Raw genomic sequence first — 12,363 nt, 5'->3', positions numbered from 1 at the left:
TTTGAGTGAAAGAGCTGCTAACCCCTTTTCCACCCTGACAAAAATAAAATCATGGGGCAAACACTAAATCTATTGTTAGAGTTTGTTTGTTTGTTTACATGTCTCACCATGCAAACACCAAATTCACACGTTAAATATCAGCATAAAGTACTGGCTTAAAATCTAAAATATTTGGATCTGCCTTCAATATTGTTCGAACCCTAGTCACTAGGATTAAATTGTGTTTATTATAGTAATGACAAAGGTACCAATGTTGACAAGGGTGAAAATAGCAGATGAAATGGGAGCCATACATAGCCGGCGGTCAGTTCCTGCTCTGACTGCAGCAGGAGGACACTCTGGTCAATGGCCCTGACAGAGCACAGGGAGCCTGGCTGGGCCTGAACACTCAGCACGGTCTTCTCTCCTGGAAGCTCCTGGAGAGAGGAGAACCTCAGAGACACCTACAGGAGAGACCAGGCGGGACAGTCATTAGCTGGAGAGAGGAGAACCTCAGAGGAGAGCCCGGTGGGTGGGGGGGGGGGGGTGGATTTGCTGGAGAGAAGAGAACCTCAGAGACACCTACAGGAGAGACCAGGGGGTGCAGGTATAGTAGCAGCCATGGTTGGTACCAATCCGATTCCTTGGGACTTCTAATGTAGTTTCATGTGACACCAGATACTTCACTCTTGCTTTAAGCCATTTGATTTGAAATCAGGATATTATTTATATATAATATATATATATTATATAATGGATATTAACGGCAGAAATTACCAATCGGGAGCACAGCAGGAGAAAGGGTTAAAAATAGGCTAGACTCCCAAGACTCCCAAGAAAATCGGGAGTCTCTGAAGTAATCCTATCCTAAAAATAAAACGACAATGGTGGTTAAGACAACAACTCCCATGATCGCACGCTACTTCACAACGTCCTTGTTTTGAGTGTGAGACCCCTAGTGGCAGAAAATTACATATTGTATGTTTAAGAAGACTCCGCAGGTACCTTGTTTTTGAGGCAGCGCTGGACGGGGAAGTCCTGGCTATCGGCCACAGCCTCTCCACTGGGCATCACGGTATAAACGACCACCTGGGCAAATGGTGCCAAGTCCGGCACCCGCTGCAGGGACACAGACAAGTCCCCTTTGTTGACTGAGAACAGCAAGAAACAGAAGAGGGATCAAAACAGTGACTGTCCAAAGTGTGAAGGCGGCAGCCAGGAGAAAGGCACCGGAGGGCGGCACTCTGAAGTAGTTTAAACAAACCTTTTAATACAGCAGGGATATAAAGAAATGCGTTTCGACTTACAAAGTGTTCATTAGAGATGTAACGGTATGAAAATTTCACATCACGATTATCGTGACCAAAATGATCACGGTTATTGTATTATCACGATAGAGCCCCAGGCAGCCCCATGGCGGCCATTTTATAGACCAGTCTGGCCACCCCAAAATAGACACAAGGGCGCCACCTGTCGTTACAATTGTACATTACACCTCATCACAGATCAAATCCAGCCAATAAACAATATACCACGAATATTATGATCGATACATGAAGGGCGGTGGGGAGTGAATGTAACAATAGCAACGTTGGTTTAAATGACAGTATACTGTACATCTTACCAGTTCCCGCTGTAACAGCCACTGAGAGACTTCCATGCTGCACAATTCTACCTCTGGTCATCACCTAGAAAGGGAAAATAATGCAGGCACATAGATTTAAAGACATTTTAACCATTTTTAACCTCTGGGGGCGCTGGCTCGTTTCATGTCTGAATAAACGGTACTCAAGGGGCTCTGTTCAGCAGCAGAAGAAAATCCCTTTCCACTCCCTGCAAGCTCTGCCATTGGCTCCAACCGACCGGCTCTGACCATTTATGGATTTCCTTTCTGGCTCGCTAGCTCGTTGCTAGTAGCAAGTAGCAACTTGCTACATGCTGAAAATGGTAAGTTTGACTACACACTCGATCACGTCCACTCCATTTTGATGGGGTAAAGCGCAGCATGCGAGCCTGCCCCCTACACCCGCTGTTATACGGCTTTTCACTGAGCGTGCCGACAGATTTTCGATGCAAGTCGAAAGTCTATCTCGAGAGATTAAAGGATGGCTTTACCGGTAATCAACCCACTTTGTATATATAATATATTATATATAATCTCTGTATTATAAGCACACGGGCAGTGTTTGACCTTCTCTCTCTGTTTACCTCACGGAGAAAAAAGCTCCTGCTGCTGCCTGCAGAAACTCCGCCCCCACCAGCTGCAAATCATTAACTCATTGAGTGCCAATGACGACTATAGTCGTCAATACAAATAGTAACGTTCAGTGCCAATGACGACTAAAGTCGTCAATTGCGTTTTTTGACGGTGCGACGTGGATTAAAGCCTGATCCATCTCCTGTGAAAGTATGGTGGATGTTGAATGTGTAAAAGCTATTTTACAGACCCATTAGGTGGCGACAGTGGTCTCCAGATTACAGAAAGGCGAGGAAAAAACAGAGAAGAAGTCATGGGGAAACAGAAATCGCATCCGTATGCATCGATATGCATAAAGCATAACGTTAGCTTTGCCTGCAGCAGCCAATCTGCTGCCACAATTGAGCCCCTCCGTGTCCGCTGCGATAGCCCATCCGCATGATTAGTTGTGGAGTTGTTATTATTCTCAACTGGAAGCATGGGAGCCGGTGACAAATACACGCGGAACGCTGTAAAAAAGCTGGATGTAGCGCACTTTTCAGTACAGAGCAAACGCAGCAGAGAGCCACCAGAGACACTCCCACGGAGGTGGGGTTTGCAGTTGAGCGGGGTGGGGCACGCAGGGCAGCATACAACACCGACCCAGACAGACCCAGACAGCAGGACAGGATTGGCAAACGCAAGCTAGAATATCTGATGCCCACCAGCAGTAAATCAAGACCAGCAAGAAGCTGCAACCAGCAGCGCACGCAGGGGCCAGCGCTGCTGGTTGCAGCTAAAAAATATTATTTTGCCAAAAAGAAATCCTTTGTTTTCGCTGTTTTATTGAAGGAAATTATTTTTGGGGTGTCACTACATCAGAAAATATTAGCTTCAGAGTCAGTCATGTGCTTGAAATGCTTCATTTCACAAAAGGCTAATTATCTCAGCTTCTAATTTGAAACGTCTCTTTTTGCTGAAATCAACCTATGTTCTCCGGCTCATAACTAAAGAACGGAAAATGATATCAATAAACTTTTTTTTGCTGATGATAGAAGAGAGTCTCATCGTTCTTTGGGCATGTTCGGTGTTTACATAGTAATATCACACAATATTCTGTGGGCCTCGAGAAATCACTGAAAACGCTCTGAACCTCTGGCACTGGGAGCATCCGTTTTCCAAAAGTGGCTGCTGGCACTCAATGAGTTAAGGCTTGTTAAGGCTCTCCATGCTATTCTCTGTGGATGAGCGCATACTTAAAAAGTAAAAATAAACAATAACAGCCGCCCTCGGAGCAGATTCTGCCTCTCCAGCGGAACTTCTGCAGCTCTGTTCTGACGCGTTGTGACGTTGTAAAACGCGTCAGAACGGAGCGATTTGCCAGAGGAGGAAATGGGAGATCTCTGTGAGGAAAACAGAGAGAGAAGGTAAACACTGCACATGTGCTTATATTACGCAGAGATTATTAATGATACAAAGTGGGTTGATTACCGGTAAAGCCATCCTTTAAGCAGAGGCGGTCCTTGAACCAGGCCGAACAGGCAGCCGCCTGGAGCCCCGTCCACTAGAGGGCCTCGCAGATTTTTTTTTTTTTTTTTTTTTTTTTTTTTAATATTAACTGATAGACCGACAGCAATAACCGAACAACGACGTTAGCGACGGTTAATCGATTAACGGTTAACCGTTGACATCTCTAGTCCAAGGAACAAGTGAGTGTTATTATTTGTTGTTGTCTGTGTGGAATGACGTTTATACTGTGTTCTACATGCGGTGGATTCGTCCGCCATGTGGCTCCTTGTTCATGCTAAATTGCAGTGCCCGTTCGCTGTCCACTGATAGTGCCTTCATTTGAGTTATTGATGTTTCTTTGTATTGTGGGAGTGCCTTATTGTTTACTTATTATTTACACATTGATGTTTATTTGTAGATTGATGTTGAGTTGAATGAGTGATCTATATTTGGTTTACTGTATAACGATGACAAGTGACAAAGATAAAGATATGATTATGAAGATTACAAGTGATAAAGATATAAAGATGACAAAGATAAAGATATGATTATGAAGATTACAAGTGACAAAGATAAAGATATAAAGATGACAAGTGACAAAGATATAAAGATTACAAGATTCACAAAGAGAATGAGAGAGGATGCAGAGGGTCATGCCCATTGAATCTGTGGGGGGATGTAACTTCAAACAGCCTCTAAATATGGCAAAAATACATCCAAAAAAGGTCAATTTTTTTTCCGGCGGCGCCCCAAAGGGGCGCCACCGGAAGGGACCCCGCCGGCGGCGCCACCGGTAGGGGCCTCCTTCGTGGCTTGGCCTGGAGCCTCCAGATGCCTAGGACCCCCTCTGCCTTTAAGTGACGTCAAACTTTCGACAGAGGGGGTGGAGCAATGACCGGGACAGCATATATGTGTGTATGTGTATATATACGTGTCGTGTATGTATGTGCATGTGTACATGTAGACTGTGCTTGCCCCCCGACCCCACCCCACATACATACTCATTAGAGATGCGAGGGCTGCAGTTATAACCGCACTGACCGCACTGATATCCCGTCCCGCAGGCGGGATCATAAAAATAAACATTCTGATTAATAATGGATGGGTTGCGGGCGGGTGAAATTATGTATCATTAATGAGGAACATTAATATTAATTACGTTATCTAGTCTATAAACGTATTTTAAGCATACTTTTTCGTCAGGCACATGTTAGCCGCCTATGTTAGCGCCTATTGTTAGATGGCAAGGACGCTCAAGGACCCAAGGCAGTATAGTAGTAAACAAATAGCCACGCGATGGGATGCCTTCTTTCTTAACTCCTTATATGGTCAATGATGTCACCAGAAGGTCAACCAGGAGTCTCCACTGAAGACACGTTGGAAGAGAAGACGCAACGCGCTAGTATTATTTTCCCATACAGGTCAATCCAGTCTTGATATAGCTAAAGCGTTAGCCTAGTATGCTACAGGGGCAAGTGCTGGACTGGATTATAATACAGCATGGATGTTTATTTGGAGTCGACTGCAGCGATCGCACCAACGGCAGCAGAAACAGTAAGTTCATGTACCCAAATCGCTCATTTATAGCGTTGTGAAATGTCGGATGCACAGCGGGCGCAGATCTATAAATAGTACAAAATAATTTGCGCAGATTTATAGAGGACGGTTCATGCAAACATGCGGATTAGGGTGGCATAAAAGCTCATCCGCGCATCTCTAAAACTCATACATATCCCGACACACTACCACCTGTCTAACAAATGTCTGCCCAATCACTAGACACTGTCTCTACTTTTGGATGTCTTGTATTTGATTGTTATTAGTTTGCTTTGTATAAGTCTGTTTTGTCTTTGACTTATTTGTACCGTTATGTTGGCACAGTTTATGTCTTTGATTTACTTCTAACAAAAAGGTCGGGGCTGGTGAGGCTCCCACAAGATAGGGGTAGGAAATCCGAGGTCATCGGACGTCCTGAACTTTGAACCGGGAGATTCCTGGTTCCCAATAGAAATGGAACGTGGCAAGACTAGATGAGATTTGTAACAGTCAAGCAATAGCATTAGTCTTACCAAGTAGAAGAAGTGAAGAGCGTCCTGTCCGCTTTTGAGCTCGTCCCCCTGGATGATGTAGGTAGCGCGCACAGCGGCCTCCAGGTCACAGGAGAGCTTCCTGCTGGCCTGCAGCAGCTTGATGAAGCTCTTGCTCTTGGAGTAGAAGGCCGTCACACTATGGTGCGCTGAGCGGTACTCTGGTCTGCGCAGGTTGTGCACGTATGGCTCGTCCTCCTCTCTCTTTCTAGATCTCGCCTGTCGAAACGACAGCAGAGGTTTTTTCCACCGTCAACCATCGCTTCTCAACCTTCAACCACCTTCAACCCGATACCCCGGACTACATTCATTTAATTACTATGATGCTGATATTTTGCTTCCTTTATTGTTCTAGTTTGGTGTGTCTGGGGAGGCGATGGCTCACTTCTACAGAGCCACTGTGGAAAGTGTCCTCACCTTCTCAGTCACAGTGTGGTACGGCAACACTACCGCCCTTGAGAGGAAACGGTTGGAAAGGGTGGTACGCATAGCGTCCAAAATCACCGGCCACGACCTTCCATCCGTTTCCTCCATGTATGCCACACGCACCAAACGCAAGATGCAGAGGGTGATCGCTGACCCCTCCCACCCTGCTAGCTCTCTCTTTAAACTCATGCCCTCAGGTAGGAGGCTTCAGTCTCTGAGGTGCAGGACCTCCCGTCTCAGGAACAGCACTTATCCTGAGGCGGTTCGCCTCCTGAACTCTGACCCTCTTTGCATTCGCACCTTAAATCGCACCTTAAATCCTAAGGCTTGAATTGAACTTGAACTGCACTTTATAGGCAGCTCGAAACTGCTTTTATGAACAAATGCGGCTTGTAATACTGTGCACTTTATTTATCTATTTCAGCCTCTCTCATATTTTATGTAGTTTTTTTTTCACTTTTTTTATTCTCTTCTGTGTCTGAATCTGTGATTTGTTATGTCTGTTTTTATGTCTGTTTTTTAGAGCTGCACTGAAACAAATTCCAATCAACTCTGTTGACATGGCATTAAAGTATTGAATCTTGAATCTTGAATCTATGCTACTTTTTCCTAGTTTTTTCTGAGTGCATCTTTCAAAATGAAGCGTTATCACTGAACGTACAGTTAGACTGATACATCAGTTTGCAAAGTTATTAAACATAATCTAGCTCTGATGCGGTTTGTTTGATTAACTATTTATTATAGAGTTGATCCATAGTACACTGGTTATCAGGGCCCGAAATCACCAAGCGCCAATGCCCCAGGGCCGAAAGAAATGACTGTAGAACACATGAGATTACTTTTAGCCTTTTAGTCATAAAGATTATTGAAAGATAGCCTATTCCATATTCCAGACTAAAATGTTATAACAGAAGTGGAGTATTGGCCAGAATGACATGAACATTTTGGACACTTATTCGGCAGGTATCTTGCATCTTGCGTTCAGGTGCACTGTAATTTTCTTTTCTTTTCTTTTTATTCCACTGTGGGCCACACAGGGGGCCCATGTGTGGTCTACTCTAAATGCTGCTTCAGAGGTTTTTCCACTGTGACAAAGATACAATTCTGAGGGAAACACTAAATATTTCTCGACACACAATGTCAGCACACAGCAGCGTCAATCCAAAAAATATGGGTTTGGCGATCGATCTGCACGTGCCGAGAGAATGCCCCGCTGATGAGGAAGATAGACAGGTCACCTACCAGCAGCTCCACTGATGAGGAAGATAGACAGGTCACCTACCAAGAGCTCCGCTGATGAGGAAGATAGACAGGTCACCTACCAAGAGCTCCGCTGATGAGGAAGATAGACATGTCACCTACCAGCAGCTCCACTGATGAGGAAGATTGACAGGTCACCTACCAGCAGCTCCACTGATGAGGAAGATAGACAGGTCACCTACTGTACCAACAGCTCTGCTGATGAGGAAGATAGACAGGTCCCCTACCAACAGCTCGGCTGATGAGGAAGATAGACAGGTCACCTACCAGCAGCTCCACTGATGAGGAAGATAGACAGGTCACCTACCAGCAGCTCCACTGATGAGGAAGATAGACAGGTCACCTACCAACAGCTCCGCTGATGAGGAAGATAGACAGGTCACCTACCAGCAGCTCCACTGATGAGGAAGATAGACAGGTCACCTACCAACAGCTCCGCTGATGAGGAAGATAGACAGGTCACCTACCAGCAGCTCCACTGATGAGGAAGATAGACAGGTCACCTACCAGCAGCTCCACTGATGAGGAAGATAGACAGGTCACCTACCAACAGCTCCGCTGATGAGGAAGATAGACAGGTCACCTACCAGCAGCTCCACTGATGAGGAAGATAGACAGGTCACCTACCAGCAGCTCCACTGATGAGGAAGATAGACAGGTCACCTACCAACAGCTCCGCTGATGAGGAAGATAGACAGGTCACCTACCAGCAGCTCCACTGATGAGGAAGATAGACAGGTCACCTACCAGCAGCTCCGCTGATGAGGAAGATAGACAGGTCACTTACCAACAGCTCCGCTGATGAGGAAGATAGACAGGTCACCTACCAACAGCTCCGCTGATGAGGAAGATAGACAGGTCACCTACCAACAGCTCCACTGATGAGGAAGATAGACAGGTCACCTACCAACAGCTCCGCTGATGAGGAAGATAGACAGGTCACCTACCAGCAGCTCCACTGATGAGGAAGATAGACAGGTCACCTACCAGCAGCTCCACTGATGAGGAAGATAGACAGGTCACCTACCAACAGCTCTGCTGATGAGGAAGATAGACAGGTCACCTACCAACAGCTCCGCTGATGAGGAAGATAGACAGGTCACCTACCAACAGCTCCGCTGATGAGGAAGATAGACAGGTCACCTACCAACAGCTCTGCTGATGAGGAAGATAGACAGGTCACCTACCAGCAGCTCCGCTGATGAGGAAGATAGACAGGTCACCTACCAGCAGCGACACACCTTCCTTCCACAGTGAGGTGTCCAGAGAGAAGGAAGCCATTCCTTTGTTGTCTGTGGTCAGAGTCACATTCTCAGAGATTTGTGGGCTGTGGACAAACAGGTACACCGGCTCACTGGCAGCAGGGCTGGAGTCTGGGCCAGTCACTTTGACCTGGAAAAAAAAGGGAAAATCAACAAAAGAATGAAACTGTACTTTCAAATAGTTGATCGACAGAAAATGAATCACCAACTATTTTTTATAATTGATTAATCATTTACTTTAGACAATTTTTTTAAGAAAAAACATATTCTCTTGTTCTAGCCATTGGTTCCAGCTTCTTAAATGTGAATAATTTCTAGTTTATTTAGTCTTCTATGACAGTAAACTGATTATCTTTGCGTTGTGGACTGTTGGTCAGGACAAAAGACATTGGAGGACATCATCTTGGGTTTTGGGGGAAAAGTGTTCATTTTTGACCATTTTGTGACATTTGGACTAATTGATTAGTAGATAAAATAATCAAGAGATTAATCAATAATTTAAATAATCGTTAGTTGCAGCCCTACTTTCAAAATGTAAAAACAAGGAACAAGGATCAATGTCATTTTATAAAACGGTTATCTCAAATCAAGCAATCTGATTGGTTCACAGCTGTGATATAAACACCCCCACTTGAGAAAACAAGATGGTAGCTACTAGCTAAGCTCACAAACAGAGTTGGCTGTCTGTGTGTGCTCCCTGGCTATACAACATCAGTCTCATGGAATATCGGATTTGGGACTTTGAAGTGAGCGAGGAAGTAGGACTGAAGTGGCAAGTTCTGAAAATATGTGTTTAATTCCAGCATCGGATGTACTACGAACCAAGTTAACGTAGCACGCACAGCCTGTGTTTGCGAAACCGCTAACGTAGGAGAGCTGGCTTTCACAGGCATATGAACAACCAACACATTTTAGCTGGAATAAAGTAACGAAGACACACATTTTCAGAACTTGCCAGTTAGTCCAACTTACTTGTTCTCCTTTTTGTTTGGTCTCTGTAACCCAACGTTAGCACAAGCATTAGCCAAAGTTACCTAGCTAACGTTAGCCATTTGTTTGTCACCAAGCCTGTGTTGCTAGCTGACGTTACATTGTATGTTCAGCAACAGGCTGTGCAGGGAGCCAGGAGGGACTATTTTATTACGGGGAACATTATAATTTATGAATAACAGCCATTTAAATTAGAGTTGTCTATTAGTTTCATATTGCCATACTTGGTAACCATTGTTATATGCTCATTATACCACACCAAAGTTTGACCATTAGTTGTGGTATAATGAGCATATACCACGCACGGCCTGTTGTGAGCTATTGCTTAACTTAACTGCCAGAGTGCAGCACCAGAATGCATCATCCCTCCAAGTTTCATCCAAATCACAGGCTGTCATTTCCATTAGGAATTACCTTTCCCTCAAATACGATCCCTGGCTTGTATGCTGCCGATACGTCCTTAAAAGCAACCGTTCTGATTTGACTGGTGAAGCTGGTCTGGCCACTGCCTTTCAGGATGACCCCTAGAACGAGAGCACAGATAAAGGTCAAGGGTCAACAGGAAGACAACTACTGTACATCACCAGTTTACTCATTACTCTGATCCAATGACTTGGGATCCAGTAGCCCTACCAGTCCCATACTCCTCCATCTCAGCCTCCACCTCAAAGTGGTCGTCGTACATTCTCTTGCTCAGGGCAAACTCGGTCACGTTCACCATTTGTGTTGCACAGCCATCTCTGTCCGTCTAGAAGAATGAGGAGTATTTGCGAGCAGACACATAAAAATGAAATGATGAAGCAGCGAAAGAACACCAAGCTCACAGAAAGATAGATCGTGTGGCTCGAGGATACTCACCCTCAGGTCATACTTCTTGCAGATGTCAGTTTTGTCATCAGAGAACCAGTAATATCGATAGGCCTTTCTACAAACCACTGCCTTGACTGATCCAAGAACTGGTTTCCCATATGTGTATCTACAGAAAAAGGCAGATGGATATATCAAAAGGAGCGGTTTTTAATAGTAGCGGGAGCAAGCAAATATTGCTAAAGATAATGAAACATGGGCTATATAAGGAAATGCCATATAAGGCCAATCCTGATAGATAGGTTTGGATTGTAGCAAGCCAACAATAGACAATATTTTGTGACAATAGAGACAGTCCGCATGTCTGGGAACGCCCACAAAATGTTAAACGGCTGGCGCGCGAGTGGGGTAAAATCGCCCATATATCTCATGGGCTGACTCACCAAAAGACGGTGCTGCGGCTCTAAACTACATGTTTGGGGGTTCTAGAGCAGAACACAAGACGTCTGCTCAGATGTGCGTTTACTGCGGTGGTTAAATCCCTGATCGTGTCTGCCTGGGCTGGGCTATCAGCTAAATTCTAACTTTGCTGAATGGATAGAACGGGGGTTTTTACCCCACCCTGACCACGCCCCCAGCCAGGCTGAGCCAGCTAACCAGCGTTTATTGTGGGCGTTCCTAGAGCCTGTATGGGCATTCCCAGACATGCGGACTGTCTCTATGGGTGTGCCCCAGAAAGAAAAAGTAGTTTTTCCCCTGATAAGAATGTTATTTCCCCTGATAGGAATGTTATTCAGACCATATTGAGACACTAGAACTGATAACTGCACCATAATGAGACACTACAACTGATAACTGTTTAGAGTAGACCATAATGAGACACTACAACTGATAACTGTTTAGAGTAGACCATAATGAGACATTACAACTGATAACTGTTTAGAGCAGACCATAATGAGACATTACAACTGATAACTGTTTAGAGTAGACCATAATGAGACACTACAACTGATAACTGTTTAGAGTAGACCATAATGAGACACTACAACTCACATTTGTTTAAAGTCGAACTGAACCTGTTCGTCACGTGCATAATGAGTCCGTTTCAGACTGAAAACATAGTTTGTCTAAGATGACAGGTTGAGAGGCGGGTCATAGTATCATGTCAATGATTTTATTTGACACTTCTGGGGACTGGATTGGGCTTTGGCCAATCCTGGCGTGTTACGCCTCCAAATCGAGTGGGATTCAGCGTGTTGTCGTGCTACGCGAGTGGGATCCGCGGAGTACCAGGCAGCCAGCTGCTTCGTGCGGAGGGCGCGGACAATCCGATGAATGGGTGCTGCCCGCCCGCCTGGAATCTCCGAGGGGAGACCCCTGACAACCACGCTCTCAAACGCTCTCAAGCGCGCGCCTTTTACGCTATTTCTGTAAATACGATATCGCTGGAATGCGCGTTTTAACGAGCCAGTTACATTTCTTTGCATTCTTAGAGATTATAGTTTTTGTTTGTTGTTCATGTTTCTAACAATTGGCCAAGTTAGTAGTTAGTTTATGGGATAGGAATTCTGCAAGATGACAGGCACTAGGTGCCATTTTCTACTTCATTTGGAAGAGAAAATTATCCAGAAATGAAGATTTGATTGACAGCTGCATGTCGTGATATGATTGGTTGAAATGGGGTAGAAATTTGATAGTACTAGGTGACGTCAGCAAACTGTACATTACTGTTATCAATGAAATCATGAACTTTTGATGTTAAAAAGTGTGAAAAACTAAATAAATTAGATTGTTGTGATTTTGTTTGCATACATTATTAAATAGGTGCACTGCATACCCAGGTACTGTATTTGAACTAAAAGAAAAG

At 44.7% G+C, this 12,363-nt stretch overlaps 1 protein-coding gene across 2 annotated transcripts in view; it reads right to left on the bottom strand.

The window, feature by feature from the left end:
• LOC310777328 (alpha-2-macroglobulin) overlaps positions 1-12,363 on the bottom strand; it is a 74,887-nt gene that overhangs the window by 40,841 nt on the left and 21,683 nt on the right. For both annotated transcript variants that reach the window (XM_083637660.1, XM_083637659.1), the window contains exons 8-15: positions 10,548-10,665; positions 10,323-10,437; positions 10,104-10,213; positions 8,665-8,829; positions 5,734-5,970; positions 1,604-1,667; positions 985-1,130; positions 294-443 (exon numbers count right to left, since the gene is read on the bottom strand). In XM_083637660.1, coding sequence (XP_083493786.1) covers positions 294-443; positions 985-1,130; positions 1,604-1,667; positions 5,734-5,970; positions 8,665-8,829; positions 10,104-10,213; positions 10,323-10,437; positions 10,548-10,665 — 1,105 coding nt within the window. The remainder of the gene's footprint in view (positions 1-293; positions 444-984; positions 1,131-1,603; positions 1,668-5,733; positions 5,971-8,664; positions 8,830-10,103; positions 10,214-10,322; positions 10,438-10,547; positions 10,666-12,363) is intronic.

This window comes from Poromitra crassiceps (genome assembly GCF_964638095.1).
Source record: "Poromitra crassiceps genome assembly, chromosome: 5".
NCBI lineage: Eukaryota > Metazoa > Chordata > Actinopteri > Beryciformes > Melamphaidae > Poromitra > Poromitra crassiceps.
Note: the sequence above shows the minus strand (reverse complement) of the source record. Positions and strands in the feature narration are given on the sequence as shown.